General features: G+C 40.4%; 1 protein-coding gene and 1 long non-coding RNA gene across 6 annotated transcripts in view; one reads left to right on the plus strand and one right to left on the minus strand.

The window, feature by feature from the left end:
- On the plus strand, nt 1,288–5,142 carry LOC110400799. Of its 2 annotated transcripts, none has more exons than XR_002440086.1 (2): nt 1,288–3,449; nt 3,624–5,142. It is a non-coding gene; the product is annotated as an uncharacterized LOC110400799 (long non-coding RNA). The 2 variants fall into 2 exon arrangements; XR_002440087.1 differs by having other exon boundaries at nt 4,661–5,142.
- The window catches only part of LOC110401509 (leucine-rich repeat-containing protein 9-like), a 41,291-nt gene continuing 35,846 nt past the window's right edge, over nt 18,406–23,850 (minus strand). For all 4 annotated transcript variants that reach the window (XM_021402719.1, XM_021402716.1, XM_021402717.1 and 1 more), the window contains 2 exons: nt 22,291–22,468; nt 18,406–21,796 (listed from right to left, as the gene is read on the minus strand). In XM_021402719.1, coding sequence (XP_021258394.1) covers nt 21,621–21,796; nt 22,291–22,468 — 354 coding nt within the window. In that variant the 3' untranslated portion in view covers nt 18,406–21,620. The remainder of the gene's footprint in view (nt 21,797–22,290; nt 22,469–23,850) is intronic.

Raw genomic sequence — 23,850 nt, forward strand, 5'->3', positions numbered from 1 at the left:
CGTGAAAATTGCTGAAGCGGTAACAAGATGCAGAGGACATCCTTTCTGGTATGTTAATTTATTGAGTGTGCAGCAAAAACACCAGCAAGATTAGAAATAAACTATAGCTCAACATTCACAGACATAACATATTCCAAGATAAAAAAATGAAGCCAGCATAAAAGTTAATTTTGTTCCCGAACAGGTCTATCAAAATAATTAAATCAGCCATGATTAAAAATTGACTTTTTTCAAAATAAATCATTCCTGTGTATCTAGCTGTAGGTGATTTCATTTTCTTGCATTTCGTGTCACCTAGATAGAAGAGGGCTCTAAAACCTAAACCATATTCATGCTAAAATAGCTTCCTCTGATGTAACAGACCGTACTGTTAGGCCTAAAATTGGGCTTTGGGATACAGTCCATGTACTTTAGAATAGTATTTTTCAAAAGCAAATGCTCAGTAAATAATTAAGCAGACCTCCTACCCTAGCTTGTGTGACTGATGAAAAAAACTGAGCTGAGCAATTTAGAGATTGAAGGAGCATTGCTTCTGAATGTTCTGTCTTTAGGAATCATATTTACATTGCCTTTTTTTTTTCTTTTTCAGGAATCCTTAACCCTGAATGAAATGAAAACTGAAATGTATTCCATGAACGGCAACTTAAAAAAGCTCTGTGCCAAGCAGGGAATTGCAATTGCAATAAAGTATCCCATGTCTCTTTACCAAGCAGCTCATCATTTAACCAGGAGATGAAAGGGAAGGACCAGCCCTTCCTTATTTCTCTCCCGTTTTTGCCTTCCATGTACAAGGTTTGAATGTTTCCATGGAGAAGCTCAGCTAAACACTGCGTTCAGGCTGGGGCAGCCAGCCCCTCTCCTTGCTATCCATGCCCCTCTCATCAGGGTGCTAATGTTCTACCTAATGATGTCTGTGTTCTTGAGGCACGTTAAGAAATCCCACAGATAGAGCTAAAATTCTGCAGCAATAGTGTTTACATTGGCAGGGCTTTGAACAGAAACTCACTTTCACTCCAGCTGGTGGATGTGATTCTAGCAACTAATCCAGCTCTTTCAGTGGCAAAAGTTTGTTGGTACAGCTTGTTGCTCTTCCTGTCGCAGAATATATCAATAACCTGGACAGTCACAGAATCACAGGAGTGCTCACGTTGGAAGGGACCTTTGGAGGTGGTCTAGACCAAGTGCTGCTCAAAGCAGGGTCGGCCAGAGCAGGCTGCTCAGGGCCATGTCCAGCTGGGCTTTGAGTTTTGAGTATCTCCAAGGATTGTGAGTGCATAACCTGTTCCAGTGTGTTTTTTTGTTTGTTTGTTTTGGTTTTGGTTGCTTTTTTTTTTTCTTATGTTTAAATAGAATTTCACTGGACTCATTGCAGAATGTCTCTGCCTTCATTGTACTGAGGAGCCCAGGGCTGAACCAAGAAGTGCAGATGTGACCTCAGCATTGCAGAGGAGAGAGGGATCACCTCCCTTGGCTTGCTGGAGATGCACTTCCTAATGTAGCTTTTGCTGTAAGGGCACATTGCTGGCTTATGTTCTCATTGTTGCCCTCCAGGTTTCCCATGGGAGTTCCCTGCAGAGCTGCTTTCCCGCCCCCACCCTGTTCTGGGACTTGTGGTCGTTCTTGCCCAGGGGCAGGGCTTTGCAGTTCTCTTTGTCAGACTTTATGAAGTTGCTGTTTGTCTGCTGTAAGTCTTTATAAGGAACCTCTCAGGACAGAGTTAGAGGGATGGAGATTTAATTACCTCACGTTCCCGCCAAATCCACACATCATTACTTATCTTTTTTAGTCTTGTGACCTTCACATCCCTAACATCATGTCATCATCCTGATCTCTCAGTGGATCTGAAATGAAAACAAAAGCAATCCATAAAGTTATTGGCTTTGTAAGTTTAAGCAGAAAAAGGAAGGACAGGTATGTAATTCTCCATGTTATTATCTGAGTCATAAACATTTTTTATTTATAGCATTTCTGCTTTAACGACAGGAATCCTGCCCTAAAATAAATGTGTACGAATTGAGGCCTCTTGGTGATGAATGAATCACTTATTTTCTTTATATTTATCCAGCTGAAATTCATAGTTTCCTCTGTGTACTATGCTTTTTCTGCAGGGTTCTTTCCAACAGGGCCTCACCAATTCTGTCCTCAGCTCACCTATGGTGAGAAAGCAGGGCATCTCTGTTGTTCCCCGAGTGTATAAAATAGCTGCTATGAAATCCTACAGACTGGAATCTCCATCAGATTGCCGGATGTCCTGAATATCTGGAATTTTGTCTTTGCCTGTCTCACTTTACATTATTTTGGGGATAAATGAGACTTAGAGCCTCATGGAGCAGACTGATGGGGCTGTTGGTCCCTTCCTTTGTCTTTGCCATCCACGTTGCATCAAGTCACAGAATCGCAGGGGTTGGAAGGGACCTCAAGAGATCATTGAGTCCAATCCCCCTGCTAAAGCAGGCTCCCTGCAGTGGGTCGCACAGGGAGGTGTCCAGATGCCCAGCATGGATTTACTTCCATCTGTGAAGATTTCTTAGTTGGAGCCCTTCCTTGGATCCACTCTTTCTGGTCCATAACGGAAAGCTCGGACAGTGCATAAAGGGCTTTGGTAGCATAATCCTGGTTTCTGGGGACTCAGTACTGAAAATGCCTTTGTGCTGGAGGCAGCCTGCATTTAGAGATCAGGAGGACCCAGGCCTCTTCATTCCTCTGTACTGAGAAACTTAAGCTCATTCAAAACTCTCAGGTCTCCTTTCTTTGCTCAAACTCAGTGAGTATGTTTTAGGAGGTAAACGTAGTGTACTTACTTTTTTAACATATTTGGTTTGTAGTCTTTCTTTGTGCCCCTGGTGTTGCCTTGCTGCCAGCAGTGCCATGTGTCTCACTGCTGAGAAGCATCAGTGTAGAGGGACGGAGAATGGGCTTGTGCTGAAGTTACTCGGCTGAGGTTCTTCCAAGAATGAAAAATGGTCTTTGAACAAATGTGGTTTCATCTGACCTTCAATAAATCTGACTTCAGTATTCCTCTTGCAAATTAGGTACTGTCAGGATAAATTTATTGGCTATTGGGTGGGAGGAGGGAAAACATAATTATTGAAGGAAAAAAAACCACCAACAAATCCTGCTTCATAGACAGCTCATTTATTCTAAGTAGGTCAGAGTTGTTACAGAAAACAGCAGCAGTCACACTAGCGATAGGCTTCAGCTTGTTGAGTACCTCCTGTTAGCATTTAAGACATCCCTCCCATTTTAATTTTCAGTGTTGGAGGCAAGTGACTCACAAAGAACACTTTTTTCCCTTCCAGGCTGACACGCTGACCCAGTGTCAGGCAGCAGAAGTGGGGATCCAGGTTCTCCCGTTGCTGAAGGAAGTGCCCAGGAACGAGGCCGCGGGATTAAGGAGGAAGCGGAGGTTTTAATGAAGCAGACTCCATTCTTTGGAGGGGTGAAAGGAGGTAAGGGAAGCTCCTGTTGCTTATGTGATTATTGGTAATTACTGTAATTGAACATCCTCATGACAGGAATACTTGGGGCCTGAGGTAAAGCCTGTTTGCTTCCGTTCCTTTTTTCGACTGTCTCGTGGTGCCCTCTCGAGGCAGGAGAGCAGCTCGTTTCATTCACTATTTCAGAGCAGCTGGGATACAAACTGGAAGCACAGCCCTTGGTGAAGAAGCTGAGAAATCAGTTTGCTTTGGAAAAAAACCATTGCTGCAACTCCATGCGAAGTTGGTGGTTTTTGGATTCCGTTTAAAAGCGCACACTGATCACTTTGCCTCCAACCTTTCCTTGAGAGCCAACATGAGGAAGGACACAAAAAGCAGAGGCGGTGTTTCTGTGCAGTACCCTGAGGCCACAAAGGTGTTATTGCCCCGTGTGAGGGCGGGATCACTGCACAGTTAAAGGCTGCCAGCATCCATGTAGGAAGGGACGCATTTCCCACATTGTGCTCATTTCCCTTGAAGTCTAGGATATGTTTGGGCAATAAGGGGATTAGGAAATCTTGACGTATTAGGAAGGCCAGCCTCTGGGTTCAAGTTGAATAGAGGGCACCGTGCTTGTGGGGGAAGCTCTTGCATGGGGTGCCTGTCCCTCCTGGCTGGGGGAAGCAGTGGGGTGCTATCTCTGCTGTTCTGTGAAGGAACAGAGCTGCAGGCTTCCTGTTAACAGCAATTATCAGATGCTTGGGTTGGAAACATCTTTTGCCATGTGACAGCAGATTAATTCTGCTTTCCAAAGGCCTCATCTTAAATCCAGCAAGGAGAGAGGATCATCAGTGCAGTGGGTCCTTTAGAGTCATTGAACGCATTACGCTTGTTTTGGACTGAGATAGGGTGGGAGCTGAGTGTTGGAGTGCAAGGACACCCTGTTTGACAGATGAGTACGCCATGGGTGCATGCTGTTTTCTCTGTAGGCTCCCTTTCTGCTGAGTGGGATAAATTTAACCTCACTGTGTAGCCTCTGCTGTCACCTTTTCACAGGATCCTTCTGAGTCACTCCAGGTTTCTCCGATCTGATACGGGTTAGACACAGGAGGCAATTGCTGTCAGTATTTTGTTGAAGTCGGAGTCCTTTCAGACCTCCTGCCACAACTAATTGTCCCAACAGGAGCAATTGTCTTCACCAGGAAGTCTGTTATGTTCATTGGGCAAAAATCTCTTTGTTTCAGCTGCACCCTTCAGGCCAGATAACCGCAGAGGGCTTGAGATGGCCTTGCCTTTAGAACCAGGAGGCAGTGGAGGCTGTGGCAGCCTGAGGAGGTGGCTCACACAGACCAGGTCCACCAGCAAAGTGGGCTGATGAATGCTGCACCGCTTTGTTCCTTAGCAAGTGGTGTGACACCTTTTCTTCCTCCTGATAGCGAGACAGCTGTGGTTTTCAGAGGCACCTGGGGAACAAGATTTCCTGAACGTTTTTTTTAGCTCTGATTTTCTTCTGCTTTTACTATAGAAGGCAGACTTCATGAACTACAGCGCCTCCTGTGTCCCATCTTTTATGTGCAGCTTGGTTTTGGAGATTGGAAGGTTTTTCATGCATTGATTTTGTGCCCATCATGGATATGTTTTAAAAATACTCTTCTTTTGGGGGGGAAAAAAAAAAAAGCCCCTACTTCTGATGGAGAAATTTTGATGGGGATGTTGGGAAATAAATATAAACAAATGCTGACTGACATGCTGAATCTGATAGCATAAACCCCCTCCCCAGAACTGTAAATTGACTCAAAGCTCCTGTTGTGTGGAAAAGAACTCTTGGGCCCAACAAGGGGTAAGATGTTAATAAAACCTTTGTTCACTGTTACAATAGGGACCAGCTAAGTGTGGTTTGGGGTTTCTGCCAAGTTAACCCTGACTTATTCCCATTGTCACAAGTACTGCTAAGAAACCCTTTAATGTGTTATTAAGGGTAAAGTATGAAAAACAGTTAGTACTTTTCATTTCAAATGCTCTATTTAAAGCAAAAGTGTTCATTTTAAGAACATCCTTTATTCCCTTTCCCCATTGCTACACTCAGTGCTTTAAAGAAAATTCACATTTTGTGTGGCATTAATTGTCTTTTTGTTGGAAAAAAAAGTTGCTTATGTGGTCTGAAACTGCCTCTGTCTTCGATATTGCTGGAGTCTTATTTTCTTTAAGATGAAAGTGCAGGTGTTCTGATCCCCCCCAGCCACATGCTAACCTGGCTTACTTGATTGTTCCCTTGCCTGTGGTCTGTTAGTCTCCGCCCATCCATGGTCTCTTGCCCTGCTGTTGGCTCCTTAGGTCAGGATTCATGTACGGTGCGTTCAGATCCATGCGCAGACAGTATTGCAATGGTAATTTGAATACTAATAAAGTTGTGAAAAATAAGACTGTATGCATTTCAACAAGTTTTTATTTCTTCAGTGAAGAAAGGTAAAAGAAAGACAGCTTCTATCTACAGTCCTGCCTTTCATTTGCAACTATGCTGCTAAGGATTTAGAGACTAATCAATACATGGCCTTGGAAACCTTCTGGATGAGCATTAGGTTGTATAAGGGAGTATTTCAGATCTATCTCCACTAGAAGCCACTAGTGGTATGATGACAAGTGTTATCATCTTGGCAACTAGGGAAGAGATAACAGAGCTGTAGAGTCTAACCTGGTTACTCTCTGGTGGAGTCAAGGTGTCTTGAGCACTGAGTCCACAGAGGTCCAGTTGTGTCGTGTTTAAAAGCCGCCTGGTGTCATAGCCACATTCCTTCCAGCCCTCATACCTTTCCCTGCTCTCTGTGCCACCTGCTCATTTAAGGAAAGGTGGCATCTAACCAAAATACACTTTTGGTGGTTTCAGTTATAAATGTTTACTCCCATTCTCAAAACGTTTCCACTTGTTTTCTTGGCAGAACCTTGAGGATCTCTGCTGAGAGTTCCTTTCACGTAGCTATGCACAAAATGAATAGTTTATCTCCAGCTCCTGCTGACTTCCATGAATAATTTGTTGTGAAAGCTAAATTGGACTTCTGCTATCTAGAGTAACTTTGGAGTACCAGTTTCTAATACTCCAGTTCTACCTCTAGAGGCCAAAGCAGCCTCTCACATCTCCATTTATGTGTAGCCGTCTTGGAAATTTCTACTCCTTTTCCTTCCTTTTGGGTTCCCCATAAAACCAAGGGCTCCAAACTGGCAGAACTTCTCTTCTGAATGAAAACTTTTCTACTGAATGAAAACTTAAACAAAGAAGATTTGATGGAACATGATTTTTACTGTTTCTTGTTCATCTCCTCAAGTGTGTGCCAGAAAATACAGTGCTGCCACATGAAGGTGGGCAGCTGCTTTACGGGGTGTATTCATACACCCGGTTTCATTGAAGGCAAACAGAACTGCTTATCTGAGTAATGTCACACATGTGCCTAAATGATTGCAAAGGACTGAAAGGAGTTGGGAGTAGAAATAATAGCACTACTTCATCTTTCGCAGAGCAGCGCCAACAAAATAATGAAGCCGCATGAATAAAGAACCAACATAATAATCGAGCTGTAACCATTTTTGGAAAATTAGCACTTCTTTCATAACAGTAACGGCTGCTGGGAAAATGGTACAAAATATTAACTGTCAGGTTAAGCACACCTTAATCAACATGTGCTGAGTCCCACTGATGTGTCCTCAAAACTGTTACTTAAGTACTTGTTAAAGCCAATTAAATAAACAAAATTTTAAAGCCTAATAGCATAAACCACATAAATAACATAAAAGAGCCATAATGGCTGAATGGGTGAGTGTTTAGCCCTTCCTGATTTAGAACAGTGAAGTGAAAAATGTTGGAGCCCTTGAAGGTGATTTTGAAGACGAGGAAGTGACTGTGCTACACAAACAGCAATCAGAGACAATTAAGAGAACTGGGACAAGTGCCTCATTCTCTCCACAGACTGCATGGGAAATTGCACTTTACATTTCAGTCTCATTGCATTTAAAATAAGGCCCCCAACTATGTCATTTTTCAAGTCCAACTCAAATCAAAAGATATTGCTTAAAATCTTCCTATTACTCCAGAAGTGAAAAGAATGATTGTCTATGCTGATGAGCCCAGAAGATTGTCTTGGAAAGACTTTGGCAGTTTTGTCTCCCAGTCCCATTATAATGTTATTACTGCCCCTGAGGAAGACTGACAGAGCCTGAATGCCGGAATAAGTACTGGGGTAGATTAGGGGAGCTGCAGATTTCATGTTGTTTCCCTGCACAGCAGAGAAACTGTGCTACGCTGTGCATCTGCTTTCTTTTAAAGCTTCATCTGATGAAGAATCTTAGAAAGACTGCATAGTAACAAAACAACAGAACATAAAGGCAAGCTAAAAACAGCCCATAAGAAATCGAAAGAATGCAAATAGGGAATTTTGGAAATAATGTAATTAGGCACGACACCTGTCTAATTATAACCCTATCTCTCCACAGGTCCCTAGCCCTTGGGGGATACTTCCTCAAAAAGTTTCTGGAAAGCTTGGAAAGATTTCAATACAAAATGTAGAAATGTTCTGAAGTGGTCGAGCTGCCTCACTTTGGTAGTCATTTTTTGTGAAGACAGGAGCACACTGAGCTTTCAGAGCTCTTACAGCTGTTTTGATTTGTCATAATATGTTGTGATGCCCAGAAATGAGCACCTCCGTTTTTAAAGGTGCTTAAATACAGATTTAAGTGGCCAGCTTTCCCATGGTGCAAGCCACAGAGTCATCTAGGATGTAAAGGACCTCTAAAATCACCAAGTCCAACCATCAACCTGACCTATCAAGTCCCATCACTAAACCACATCCGTTAGTGCCACATCCACACCTCTTAAATATCTCCAGAGACAGGGACTCCACCACCTCCTGAGCAGCCCATTCCAAAGCTTGACCACCTGCTCTGTGAAGAAATTACTCTTAATGTCCAGTCTAAACTTCCCTTGGTGCAACTTGAGGCTGTTTCCTCACATCCTATCACGTTACCTGAGAAAAGAGCCCAACATCCTCGTTGCTGCAGCCTCCTTCCAGACAGCTGTAGAGCACCATGAGGCCTCCCCTCAGCCTCCTCTTCTCCAGACTGAGCAGCCCCAGTTCCCTCAGCTGCTCAGTCTTGTTTTCTAATCTCTTTCTAGTCTCTTCACCAGCTTTGTTGCTCAAAGGCTTCCATACAAGCAGTTTGTTCACATCTGACATTTAAATTTTGTCGATGAAATTCTCATTAGTGCTTCTCAAATTGGATCCTCTTAATTTTTTACACTTCATCTGAGTTATCTTCTGTGATTATAGGCATCCCAATATCTGAGTGATGTTTCGTTTATGGCTTGTGTCACATTTTCAATTTCCACGGAATCTCTTCTCCTTGCTGGCTATGTTTATATATATATATATATATACTTTTTAAATTCAGCTTGAGATCTCCCATAATCTGATTCTGATTCAGAAGATTCTAATTTTACCTGAGAATGTCTTTTGGATTTAGAGACTTCAACAACAGCAAAGTGTGAATATCATTAATATAAATATATATTTTTAAAGTGTTTTTTTTTTTCTAATGGAAAAGGCTCTAAATGTAAATGATTAATTGAAATGATAGTTAATGCCAAATATAAGTAATAGTTAATTTAAAGAAGTTAATTATAAATTTCATCATTCAGATACAATCAACTGCATACACTAGGTGGTCTTAGAAAACAAGAAAACAAGAACCTAAATCAATTATTTTCTGATGAAAGATGTAACTTTTACTTTTCTCTACGTAAAAATTGAATAAGAGAGAAACTATGATTGCAGTGATAACCTGGTGCTCGCTCCCCTCCATCCAATGAGTAAGGTACCTCAATCTCTGACAAAACAGTAATGCCTTGTTGGTATCTGAGGACTTCAGGGCAAATAAGCTTCTTGAAACTAAGAAGAGTTTGGGAAGGAAATCACTTGTAAATTCGAAAAACCCAACAACACAATGCAGTGTCAGAAATCGAGTCCATCTAAATCATCATTCATATGTGGAACTATGGAAAAGAGAGATATGAAAGCCATGTGCCCTGCTCTCAGAAGCATATCCTGGTACCAAGACTCATGATGGTCTTCCAAGCAGAAACTTCATCCATTTCAGGGGGACTTCCTTGGAGCACTCAGCTAATGATGGCAAAGTTGAGTCCTAAACTGCTGCTTTAAAACAGCTTTAGCAAAAGTATACTTAAGGGCAAATGCTGCTCTCAGTAAAATCAATGGGAGTTTTGTGACTTAATCTGTGTTATACAATAATAAAACTTTCCTTAGGTTTTCATGTACTATAAATGCCTAACTAGTAATCTAAGGAATACACTGATGTACTTTAAGATGATATATATAAAAAAACGCCGTGTTTATTATTTTATATTCACTGGTAATTCTGTAGTTCTGCAAATGACTGTCATTTTCCAAAAGCTGAAAGGCCAGCGGTAGCAGAACACCAACCTGAGGTCTCTCTAGCAAGAGAAGCAGTGCTGTCACGGTAGAGGGACTTGTAGCAGACAAAATGACACTTGCAGTTACTGAGACTGTCAGTCCAAATCCACGCCGCTTTGTACCCAGGATAAGGATCGGGCCAACTTTCGAGCTGGCGACACGCCACGCAGACAGATGGACAGATTGGTGAGCAACGCAGACACCGCGCAGGAGCATCCAGTGTGGATTCTGCAGGCGGCGCTCCCAGCTGGGAGATGCCAAACAGCTGGCTGGCCTGAATTTTTTAAAAACAATTTCTGTTTTAGGAAATGTTGCCGTTTGTTTGGTTCTAGATGATGTAACGTATCAAACAAAACAGGGAGAGGAAGGGGTATTGTTAATTAATGTTTGTTAGAGTTGGCTTGAGCTGTACAAAAAGAACGAAATGAAGAGTGGGCATTCCCTCTGAGCACTGGAGAGAGTGAGAATGAAGAACAGTAATGGATTTCCCCTTTACTTTCTGTGTTAGTGCAAAAAGGATCTTGTACACAGCAAAGAGAGCAGCAGCAGGAGCGCCAAAGCTTCTCCTTAGAGCTGGGGAGAACAATCTCACCACAGATTCAGAAGCTGGAATTTATCATAAAGTCACACTTGAGTTTTTTTCTCCAAAGAGGATCATAGTCGAGTAGGGGCACTGAGAATCGGATCCTTTCCTGGCATGAGGGTCATGTTTACAGGGCAGGGTACGCTTGGACGTCTGCCTTATTGCAAGCTGAAAACTGAACTCAAAGGTGAAAATACGGTGCAAATGTGTTTTGTTTCTGAAGAAAATATTTTAAGAGAGATTCTCTGAATTTAAATATTTAGCTTTAAGCAGTTTCTTTCTTGGTACGCTGAAATTTAAACAGTAAAATGAAGTCATTCAACCCCATATAGAAATGGAGTTGCTATACAGGGGCTTGAATGATTGGTCCTCACGTGCTGAAGCATCCCTATGTCTTACAATATTTCATCCCTTCTGTTTGCAAAATCAGTATCGTCTTCCCAGTCAGATACTGTATCCTGACCACGATGTTCTCTCTTCTAATGCTCAGCCTAATCTGCGTGTCAAGCCATAACCTTTAATAAATACTAGCATGCTACAGATTTATTTACTAATCTAAAGTTCATAGAGAAAAAATACATTTCTGTTACTGCACTTGTTCTTCTCCAGGAGACTGCTGGTACTTATTCATTTGGTGCTGAGATGGGCATGCAGCTGCATTTTATGGGCTTCCACAGATTATGCTTACAAGCTTAATACCAATTATATGCCTACAGTACATTAAATAAAATGATTACATTGAAAGAATATGAAGAATATGAGGCTGCCAGCCAAACAATGGGTTTATACTTTGAAATGAAACCCTCATCTGAGTACTCCAGCAGCACCTGTAAACTGCCTGAACCGAATGCTTCTGGTGCCTGTTTAGGACAAGACTTTAGTACATTGCTTCCATCTTCTCTCACCTCTGCCATCCCCATATAAAAGTAACGCGTGCAGTGCCTAGGGGGTGGCTTTATTGCATTCACGAGGTGTGTCTAAGTTGGAACACCACAGGTCCAAGACTGTGGCTGTCAGAGCAGACATTATCTAACTGTTGGTCTCATCTTGGCTTGCAAAGATCAAGAGCCAACCATTGTGCACCACAGCAGAGAGAAACAAAACATTACTGTGACCCCAGCTTTAAGCCATTGATGTTACAAAGGGGTGAATCTGGGTTTAAGTCTTCATTGGCCTGTTTAAGATCACTGGTCTCTCTAAAGAAACAAAACAAAACACACATGCAATAATTAAAACAATTAACACTGGACCTAGTTTGTGCTGAAACCAAGATTCCTGCTAAGTGGAAATTTGCCATATGCTCTCTAACACTAGACACAAAGAAGAGGCATTTTTCTAATGTAAACCTCAGTTTTGCTGTGGGATTGAAGCGCACGGTGCTGTCTGTTGATCGGTTTATTTCAGAGCGTTAACGTTTATGCTGCGCGTTGTATATCAAGGTTGCTTGGAAGAAGGTGTAGGAAATCCTTTTTCCCTCAGGTTGCTGGGCTTTTATTTTGTGGAGAAAGTAACACAAATAATAAAATGCTGGAGGTGCCAGTGGGCTTAGTGAAGAAGATTGAGGGGTTTTTATGTCTTCTTTTCTTTCTTTTTCCCTTTCTTTTCCCCTTTCTTTCTTTCTTTCTTTCTTTCTTTAATGGTCCAATTATGTACCACATAGCAGCAACTGGGCTAACAACAGCCATATGATGGAATAGCTTGTAATCCGGTTGTGGGTCTAGCTCCACGAGGCAGACTCCAAGTAGATGAGTTTTAAATCTCCTTAGAATTAAGAAGGGTTTGGCAACCAAATTAATTGTTTTGGAAAAATCCTCCTTTATGGATTGTGAAGAGGATAAAAAGGGAAAAAACATGTCATCTGTAGTGGTTAGTCAGATGTTCTTTTGGAGTTACAGCGATTTCCTCTCTAATTCCTCTTCTTGTTGACATTCCCGTTAAAAGAATAATGAGTACTATGTTCGTTGCCTTAGTGCTACTCGTCGCTGTGTACATGACGAAATCTTTGCATTAAGCCACCCAAATGGATTGAATCATATTGTAATGGCAGGCATTAAAAACAATTGCACTCGACAGTAAGCACGTATAAAAGCGAAGTATAACTGATACGCTACCGTGCAAGTGATAATAATTGCTGGTGCACTGAACAGTAGTTTGTTTCAAAGAGGTGGTTGGGCCCAGACAACTGAGAGCGTGCATCAGTCTGGTTTATCAGGATTGAATTATTTTAGTCTTTGGATTTTTAATATTGATGTACTTACCCTTTTACCAGCGAGGCTGTGATGCTTTGGAACAATGTATTGTATGTATTATTAATACCGTGTTTAAATTACGGGAGGCAATTAAACAATCACCGTGTAATAGTTTCCCAGGTGTATTTCTCTAGTATACATTTTGTAGCTATATAACCTATTCTCACAGTGGCTGTGTTACTTAATTAGCCAATGCTTTTAAGGTATTTTAGCAGAAATAGACCTGCAAAAAACAAGGTATTATTATTTCACAGGTGGCATAGAAGGAGCTTCATTAAGGAGGCTGGTACTAATAGTCCTTTAATACAGAAAGCCCGTAGATGGTTCTTCACATGGTAAATTAAACAGTGAAATATACCAATTTTGACTTGATTTCTATCAAGCTAAACTACCCCACGTTCATTTGCTTTGGCTTTGAGCCCTTCCATTCTAGTATTCTCTGGCCCCCGTTACAGAATTGCAGCTTGCTTTTCACCTATCTTCTAACAGTTTAACATAGATGTCTGGGTCCAGTCCATTGTTCCAATTGTATATAGTTTAAAAAGCTCTGCAGTATTTTACTCTTTCCATTATATCTTGGCTTCCCCGAGCGCTCTGCTCGCTGCATTTTGCTTGTACTGGCTCTGTTTTCTAAACCCATTTAAGCCTTTTTTTCAGTACACACTTGTTCATTGGGGAGCTTAAATTGACTTCTCTCCATTCTGTTTCCTTAACTAAAAAAGCACCATTAAGGTTGATTGAAGTCTTTTGAAAACACTTCATAAAAAATGAAAGGCCATAAGAAATTAGGCTACCAGTGTTTGCAAATACCTGTTTCCAGCCAAATTGATGGAAAGGAATAAGAACTGAAATTTAAAAACGCTCCCAATATATATTTGTTTGCTACTTAATTTTACGGGAATAGAAATAGCACGTGTAAAACATGTTGAGGAATAAAATATCGGGACACGAACAAAATGCGCTTTGCAGTGGGTTTTTGTCACGGAGAGCCTTTTCCCAAAAACCTGAAGCACAGTTCCAAAGAGAGAACATGGCAGAATTAATGCTTACAGAACAATTTTTATTCCCAAGTACTCCTCTTCGGAGAAGGCTGAAAACTGTTTGCTTCTTTGAGCCACATAATAACATGTTTATCAGCACCAGAAGTTCTTAAGAAATTGCTTTCCAAACGGGAGAGAACAAAAGGTTGATTAGATCAGCAAAACTTGGAGTCTCCTTTGGGCACAAAAACATCTGTGCAGTGGTTGAGGATATTAAGTGTGTTTTACATTATGTCACGTGCACTTCATAAACAGAGCAGCCCCATTTCACACATCACCCAACAGGAATAAGACATTCCAAAAAGCACGCTGAATTGTCAGGGAAACTTTTATGGACATATGGAAATACATCTTACTCTGAAAAGAGAAATACCAAGAGGGATTTGCACAAAGTTAAGAGCAAAACAACTGCTTTAGAATCAGAAGTGATCACATTGAAAATGGCAGCTGGCTTGTCAGAGCAGCTGAGATGGCTCCCTCAGCAAGCAAAACAGCCCAGCTGTATCCAGACTCTCCTAATACTGCTGCTTATCATTAAAGAATGTACACTTTAGAAATTTATAAAGATGTAAAAGAATAATTATTCAATTTTAATGTAGTCTTAGATCATTTCTTTCGGACAACTGACATGCTTTATTTTCAAGACCATTTGCTTCCATAGCTCATTCTCCTTTCAGAAACATATTCACTCTGACAGTCACCTCTCTAACCGGAGACGCCTGAGATGCAGAAGACGTTCAGTATATATCTCATCTTACAGCTTTAATAGATTTTTACCAACAAAAGTCTTAACATGGGAAAAAAACCCAAGCCTCTAACCCCAAGGTCAAACTGAGGTTTGAATTCAAGATCAAATGAGCTTGTAAATGAAAGCTGCTTGCAGACTTTGCCCTTAATAGTACGATCCATTTACTATTTTTCTTCCTTTTTATTTTGTTTTCTAAAAGCAGTAGAATAAACCCACCAGACCTCAGATGCAGCAGCATTTTATGGCGTATGTGAACACAAGTTGTAGCATACTGTATCACTTCCTTTAAGAATTCTCCCGCTAATGGAGGAAAAGAGCAGCGAGATCAACAAGAAAAGTAGCTAAGTACAAGGAGGTCATTCAGAAGCTATGAGTTCTGTAGCAGAGGTACAAGAAAACCCTGTCAGCTTCCATCCCATTAAACAAGCTATGAGCTATGTGTTAGACTCGCTGGGATTACCAGCAAACCCCTACCAAGATGTGTGCTAGCTTTTGCCCACGTCCTCTATCAATTATTCAGTTCCTTTTATGCAAATAATGTTTCATAGAAGCGATGGAGATCCATAATGGAAAGAAGAGCAACATCCATTTAGAAGAATTAAATGGTAAATGAAAAGTATGACACTTTGCAGACAAAAGCTGCTGAAATGGTGCAGACGCATTACTTCTTAACTGTCTGCATGCATATACAGATGGGGAGATTCAAAGTTTTATTTGCTTTTTTGATGATCAACTTTATACAAAATTAAATAAGAAGGCAATGGACAAAGACTCCTGCAATTGCGGCTCTGCCCAGGGGACTGTTGCAGAAGCGAGGCCTCTGCACCAGATCAGTGTTCTTCAGGCTCTACGCTTTCATTTTGTATTTTACAGGGAATGTTTGCAGCAAGCCTGGGTGCAAATGGTGTTTCTGTGAAAGTCTTCACTGTTCTTTAGACTCAAGAGTCAGAAAAAGACTAAGGGCCACTCCTGCATCCTTTCATCAGGAAAAAACATCCCATTGATTTCAATGAATGTATGGGATCAGAACTACTCTGCTGCAGCACTACTACAGTTTGTTGGGCCAAATTCACTAAAGGTGCTTGGAGAAGCAATCTGTTCCCATCACTGGAAGTAAGCTTGCTGAATGAGACTCAACAGAGATGCTCCAGGAAGGCTTGCTTTCTTCTGTACTGGATTCTTCCCACAGAAGAGATTGCCAAGTAAATGCTGACGATCCTGGGTGCATCCATGCAGAGAATGGAGTGTGGCACTACTGAGAGCCTCAAAATCCTCGTCTGGGATTTTACTTAGAAGGTTTATCCCTTTTCTTGTCAGCAACCTAATTATAGCCTTTCTGCTGAACTGTCTGAGGGCTGTGTGACCACTTATGTCTGGATGTGGCCTGGTGAGCTTGGTGATACCCCACTAATGTCTCTCTGCAGCAAAGGCTGTGGTGGAGCTGCTTGTCAGGAACATAACGGGTCAGCGGGGGTGAGAAGGGCCTCCATCATCCTGTGTACTCCAACATCATGGAGAGAATCTCATAATAACCTCGAGTTTTATGCCAGAAAACCAGAGATAATAGGGTTTAAAGGTATAGATGCACAGATATTGGACTGCAGTCTCAAGGCTTTTATATCCGGCTGCATCCCCTTTGCCACCCTATGCCATTACTACTGGTCTTGGCAGGCAAAGGAACAAAATGTTATAAAATGTTACAGTTTGGGGAGACAACATATAAATGTTAAACTCCTCACTGCTTCAACCTGTATTTCTTTGGCACAGAGGGATCTCTTCTAAAAGGTTTGCAGCATGAGTGCCCTCTCCAGTTATGGTGCTTCTGCATCTCTAAATAGACTGTTGCTCAAAAAGGAATTTTTTTGCTAAACCAGGAGATCCTGAAAGTGTTTTTAAATGGACAGCAGTTAGCCCCCAAACCAGAATTATGCTTCCATTATAAAACGCTGCACTTAAAAATGCCCTGGCAAAAGAGAAAAGTGGAATTTTAAATCCCTGAAAGACACTGAAATTTGAAAGAATATTATGCACGTAGAGAAGTTCGGACAATGAAAACAAAGTAAAGCTAGGGGGAGTACATGTGTATTTCTCATTTTCTGTTCACCACGTTGTGCTTTTACAGCCCACAGAACGTAGAGCTGTTCACCTCTAACAGACTGCCTGAACGACGTTCTCCATCCTGGGTGCAGGTGGCATGCCAAAGGATATTTCTGTTCAGGCTTATACAGGGGCTTTTCTCTACGGTTCGAATTTACCCAAGAGCAAAAAGCTGCACCGAGTGGCCTCTGAAGAGAACTAGATGAGCTCTTCCTCATCTTTTTCCTCCCCTCTCATTTAAGGCAGTTGTGAAGTCTTGCCTTAAAATTTGTTACCGATGTGAGGCTGAGACAGATCTTGTACAGAGATCAGTATCACAAGGCCACGAGTACCACCACACCCTGCATGAGCGGTCCCATACTTCATGTTCCTTAATGTAGTACTTTTACAATCAGCTCACTCGTGGGGGACCATCTTCTGTTTTGCGTTGTTCCTCCATCTCCATTAGCTGCACGTGTGCTCCTCTCTCCCGTTGACTCACCTAATGGGATGAACTCTTCTGGGTATGAAGTTTTTTCCCTGACAGCACTACTCGTCCTTTCCTCTAGCTCTAAGGCAGTGGCTTTTTGATGCAGTGTGATGCAAATTGTTTGCACAAACGATAAACCAGTCGCTTTCAGATCCATTTCCCAAGAAGTGAGAGCTCCAAATTAAGCAGAAAACAAGAAGTATCTGACTCGGTGGCTGTGCTGCCCTCACAGGCCCCTGCTGAGTTCTGCAACACTGCAAATAATTTATTCTTGCCTTGTAAAATGCAAGAATAGGACCTACAGCTTTGACTTATTCAGGTGCAAATCTGCCATAATCCAAATGAAGTGAGAGTCTCTGTTACGCTGAGTACTGGAGCCATGTGTTAGCAGCCCTGGTCTAGAAAATCAGCAGTGCAACAAAGACACCTTGTGGCTGTCCTGCAAACCACACAGGAGACAAAGAAAACAGCAGCCAGACAGGGGATCCAGCCACAGCCTGAATGCCTACGGTCTGTTAACAGCCTTCACACCACTGCCTGCCCTGTACCTGTAAGCATAATTAACACTAACTGCTCTCAGATCACTAAAACATTATTTCTCAACAGCGAGACAAAATCTTGCACTGTAAATTTGCCAGCATAAACCTCGATATGATACATACTGTTTTTTTTTTTTTTTTTTCAGCTCCCCACCTTTTCAAGAAAATTTGTTATAATGTAGTTCATGGTATTTTTCCAGTTTAGTGAAAACAGAGCACTAATTAGGATGATGAAGCTCTTGGAAGGCAGCACTACTGCATAGTAAAGATGGAGAGGACAGACTACGCTTCATTATTGCAGTGCAAACCTGAAGAAATACTGTTCAATTCAGTCTTCTTGGCAACTGGATCCAGAAAACTGAATCCTGATTGATACTGGGATGAGTTATAACAGAGCAAGACAAAGGGATCTCTGAGTCCCAACAGGATCCAGATATTCTACATGTGTTTAATTGTTTGCTTCACTGAATGAAATGATTTCATTACTTAATTGCCATTTCATGTCATTCATTATACATTCACAATCACAGCATTAAAATGGAAATACAAAATGCCACTACTGTAGCACCACTCAAGTCTGTGTAATAACCCTGAAAAAAAGATTTCCTCTAATTTCTCACTTTTTCATCACTACTACTGACTTTCATAGTCAGTTTCGCTGGGAGAGGCTTTTGATTAATTTCCTTTTTTTTTTTAAAAAAAAAAAGAAGCAATTCAAAACCATGGAGGTTTTTTTTTTTTTTTTAAATTGCATATTTTGTATATAAACACGACACTCAGTCCTGTCATGCACTCCCATGGGAACAGCTTTATTACACATAACCAGAACTTGGCTGAAGTAACTCGGAGATCTACCTCTAAACACAGATCCACGATTCTGTCATGTACTTCAGTACCTCCCTTCACAAGTATGTTTAAAGCTTGTTGATTTCTTTGGATGCGGAGGCAGCTTTTAACCCCGTTCGGGATGTGATGATGTAAAAGCAGTACTGACCAAATACTAGGGAGCCTGCATCCCAGAAGAGGCCTGAAAGAACCTATGAGATAAGAGTGTATTATCTTATAACCACTCTCATCAACAAATAGCTGATGGAATGACCCCCTACTGTTTTGTGCCATTAAAGGATAAAAAGCAATAGTCTTAAAACACAGGTGTTTTCATTTGTGTGCAAATGATCTTTTTTGATAATCTCTCCTTGGTGGAATTTGTCTTCTATTGAAATGTAAAACTACAATATTTAAACGTGAACAGAAAGAAGCCTGGGAGATTTTACTGTTCAGAAAGGCAAACAAGGCAGATGTTCTGCTGTAAGCAGGGAACTATAGTGGAAACTGCAATGGTAAAACAAAGTTGTTTTGCACATTAAGCAGGGATTCAGGCTCCTTCTTTCATACCTGCTTTCCCTGAACATTTGCAACCAGCTCTCTAAGAGAATGAGAAAATTCAAGGAAAGGTATTTGTTCGTTTTTGAACTAAAATGAGGTGAAAGAAAACTTTTTTTTGCCGCCTTCTGTGGGTTCTTCCTGACCACAACAAAGGAAAGATACATGTGCTTTAAACTTTCAGTATAAATACATGCTGTACATAGACCACATTTGAACAAATTAGATGGAAGTAAGCTTAAGTTATTAATAGCAATCATAATAAGTGTTATGATTAACACAAACCTAGGATAAATATTCAGCTTATTCCAAAGGGTACCTGCCTTCCTGTGGTCCACCAGCCGCTTGCCCTGTGGCCTCCTGCTGCGAATGCTCATGAAGCAATTCCGCGGTGCAGTGGCTCACTAGCATGGCATTCCAACGGGAGCATTAACTGTCCTAAAAGATCTCCTGTCTGCAAGGTACCTTGCATATTGATGGAGCATGGGGCTGAATTTGAAAGAACACTGTAAAAAAGAGCTGAAGGAACCTTAACACTTTTTTTTTTTTAATGGTGGAAATGAGGACCTTCCTCCCTGCATGGATATACAGTCAAAGTTGAACTCGCATTATTGTACTAACAAACTATTTGACTACAGACTAAGGAAGAGAAGTGTGAGTTCATATCTTTGCACTTTTTCAGGTGAAGCAAAGCGACTATAAATATAGCTTAAATAATTACTGTAGTCCTCCTGCTTTGATGTATCAGTGAATCTTCCCTGATGTCAGAAAAATAAATAAATACTGACTGAAGATAGATCTTGTATAACAGAACTAATGAAAAGTATTGCATGACAACATTCCCGTTCAATTTTTAATATAAGGTTGTATGTAAGATTTATCAATATTAAAAAAATAAAATTAAAATAGAAATGAAGGAAATGTCAGTAACTTTTATAGGTGAAATGCTAAGAGAAGCTACAGATATCCTCAAACTATGCATTATAAAGTTAAGAAATTCAGGGAAGATAATATTTCAAGGAAATCTAACCACAGCAAGGTAAAAAGAGTTGTGTTATGATACCCGAATAGCTTTAACTCTGCCTGAATTGATGCCACGAGGGGAAAGGTGAAAAAGGTGGAAAAAGGCCTGACCTGTTCTAAAACAGCATTTCATCTAATCTGAGATGACATGACTGGTGTTGCTTAATCAGAGGCAAACATTTGTTATGTCTGGGTGCCTTTGCTGTCCTCTTCTTCTTTTAGTATGCTGGATTTCATAAGAAGAAAAGATTAAATTGGAACCGCCCAGATTCTATGCATAGTTCTGCAATGTTATAACATGCTGAGGGAAATAGGAATGGATCAAAGAACGTGTGGCATGTGAAGAAATGGAAACGCAGTGATCAAGAGAGGGTATTTGCTGTGGCATTTCATCTGCCCTATCTGAGAAGTGTAAAGAGAAGCTCCTGCAGAAGGATCCTCGGTAGTACACATTTAATGTAGGACGCGGTTATACGGAGAGGCCAGCTTCAAACTAGGCTGGGGGAATTTTGCATTGTATAGAACAGCCATCATGAATAATATCATTTCCTCTGACCTGCTTTCTCGTCTGTAACATCTGAGTCAGCACAGCACTACCTGATTAAATCAAGTTTATTTAAAGTGTTTCCCTCTAGAGGTTTGGTCATATCGGTCACCGGAAGTACATTTTCCTTTGGAAACTGCTCCTGTTGTATCTGTGCCTATCCAAAAACCAACTGAAGATGATTGTGTGAGAAACACCTCTGGGAACAAGCCCTTAACTAGCTCTCTCCTTCTTGATGGCAAAATATAGCCCAATGATTTTTTTTTCTAGCAAGAAAAAACAGGGCTTGTATCATAGTTTCTAGTATAAAAATGTATTAAGTATATGTAAGAAAAACACTAATTTGAGACTAATCTTGCAAAAAAACCGAACAGCTCACTACTGACTACACAGAGTCACCTCACTCATTTACACAGCTGACTTTGATGGGATCTCCTGAGGCAGCAAACATTAATCAAGTTAGAAATGTCTTAGTGCCAGAGCTGTCCACTTTCCTATAGTGGATAAATGTTTGATACACTAAGAAATGCTGGTGTAACATACCTGTCTCATTTCGGCTGTTGGCATCAAGTAATAGAAAGATACTGCTGTTTACATGCCAATGAATAGACATAATTAACCACAGTAACAGCTTCACTCTTGCACTTCTGCTCCCATACTTAATATTCTCGATTACTAAACAAAACTGGAATCCGGGCAACAGAAATACAAAACAAAATGAAGTTTTGAGCTGATGACAGAACAAGATTAAACGGGGATTTGGTAGATACAACCTTATTTTTATCAAACAGCTGGCTCCATTTAATATTCATTGTTTTAACTGCAAAATTTTAAATTGTTTCCTAGGATGTTTTCACAGATGCATTGCACGTTTTATCAGAAGAAAGAGATAAAACACAGTTTTGGTGGATCTGGAATCAGAGAAAGAAAACTTGGCAGCATTTGGAGAAAAAAGTATTGTTTTCTTGCACATCAGTCAAATGAAGGAGGAAGAGAGGTACTTTGGCCCTAACCCCCTCTTAAGAAAGCTGTGTTTAGAGTTGGTAAGAGTTTTCACCTGCCCGCATTTTCTCTGTTGTTCGTATGCAGTTGGCTGGTTTGAGAAGTAGCACTGTGAGGCACCAAATTGTTTCTAAGATTAGTTGCTGCTCCTTTGGCTTGCCTAAGAGCTCTTTCTACATGGCTGCTTCGAAGACTATGTGATGTAATTTCTGGCTTCCTAGGCGTACCTGTAACACAAATACACATGGATATTCTCCCTGCATAGCCTCACTTCAGATATCAATCACCAAGAATTGCACTCATTCTTCTCTTCTTAACTTTCCCAACCAGATCAATGATGTTACATCATTTCCTAGCATAGTTAAAACTCATTTATAGACTGAAATTGGTTAAAAAATTAAAAACAATAACATCAAAGCTTTTGAAAGCACTGGAAGGCTAGTTCTTCTGACAATGATTCAGGCTGAATCTGAAGATCCATGCTAATGAGAAGAATACCTGGCAAAGATGTATTATTCCAGAAAACACAAGTTTTCCCAGTTTTGGGAAGGTTATTAGAAACTTTCAGATTGCAGAAACTTAGACAAATTTGCAAGACTCTCAGCAAAGATAACAGTATCCGTGCTAAAACTGCTCTATATGGGCCATATAATATATAGTAAGAGGGAGATGTTAAGTGTTCAGGAAAGGGAAACAAGTAGTCCTATTTGCTTATACTTACTTTTATTTGACTTATCCAGTAGAGGCTCTTCAACTTTATGAGCAAATGTAAGATCAAATAAATGATTAATGCTTTCATTGAGATCCACTGTTGATATCTTGAGAGGAGTGCGTCTTGTAAAATTGTCTGGCAGTGCAGGAAATCCAGAGTCCTTTGTGGAGTTTGCAACTGGGAAATCCTCCGTAAGAAAAAGAAAAGAGATTAAATGATTAATGATTTTGGTCTTTATGGTAGAGGTTTTTTTTTTTTTTTGGCTGTTGCTTTGAAGTATAAACCATAACAATCAACTTTTTGTGAATAAAGCACTGTCGGATTAGTTCTGCAATTTACTGTTGTGAGATTAAGATTTCGGTATTGCACTTTCTAGAAAAGCTTCCAGGTAAACACAGGAGCTATGCCAGCTGTATACATTAAAGAGCATCAGTAGCAATGAAACCAAAATGCTTGAAACAAAATCGTAAGAGCTTGAATAACAAACCTATCAAGCCTGAAACTGTTTTTACTAAGATGGAAAATAATGCATGTTCAAATTCAAACCAATTAGAGGGCATGGGCAACCGATAAAAAATTACCTTTGGAAGGTTCACTATGGTATTTATAAATATTTAGTAGTTCACAAAGCCTCACTTTGTGGTCACCAATTCTCATAGCAACTGAGTTAAAGTTGTATGCCAGTCTACGCCAATGTGTTAATTTTGATGGGACTGCATACACTAGAATGACAGCAGCAATTGATTGCCTTCTGCAAATCATCTGTAATTCAGCAGCAAAATGTTCAATTTTAAAAGGAGATTTAATCAATAGCTTGAAAAGAGAAAATAATATTATGTACAGAGTGTTCTGGTGTCTACCTAAAATAGCACTAAACAAAGTGCTAGTGTTTCTGCTGGGAAAATCTCTTTTGAAGCTTAAGATCAAAAGCACTTTCTAAGCTTAAACAACACCATACGGTTTCAATTCTTGCTTTCTAACAAGCACTTTAAAAAGCACAACTAAAATGCAACTGACAAACATGAAAAATCTTTTGTGTTGTTCCACTTGAATGACCTAATGAGAAAATGGCTCAGTTCTGTTGCAGCTAATGAGATATAACATCTTCACTGAACCTAAACATAAAACAGAGATTTCTCTAAAGATAGTCTTTACATTGCTTCTACTGCTTTCTCTTGCTTTGCTCATTCTGCCATGTTTTTATTTAAGTGATATCCATTGAATAGAAGTACAGGTCAGTTTTGAAATCAAACATTTACACATGAAATTGCTCAATCCAAAAGTGCTTTGAACTCTTGTATATAAGCATCGTGGCATTAAGTGGAAAAATGTGTTTCTCTAGGACAAGAAGTTACAAAGGTCCTGAGACTCGAAGCAAAGATGTAAATGTAAGCATTCAAAGATCTGTGATAACACACTTTTGACAGATTAAGTTTTGAGACAGAATTGTGTACAGGGATTTTAACCTTCCTGGTTTTGGCAGTGACCTACCAACATTAAGGCAAAATAGTGAAGATGTGAATAATATCAGAATCAAGTAATAGCTTTTACTCCACTAGTACCTCTAAA

This window comes from Numida meleagris, chromosome 6, assembly GCF_002078875.1.
Source record: "Numida meleagris isolate 19003 breed g44 Domestic line chromosome 6, NumMel1.0, whole genome shotgun sequence".
Classification (NCBI taxonomy): domain Eukaryota; kingdom Metazoa; phylum Chordata; class Aves; order Galliformes; family Numididae; genus Numida; species Numida meleagris.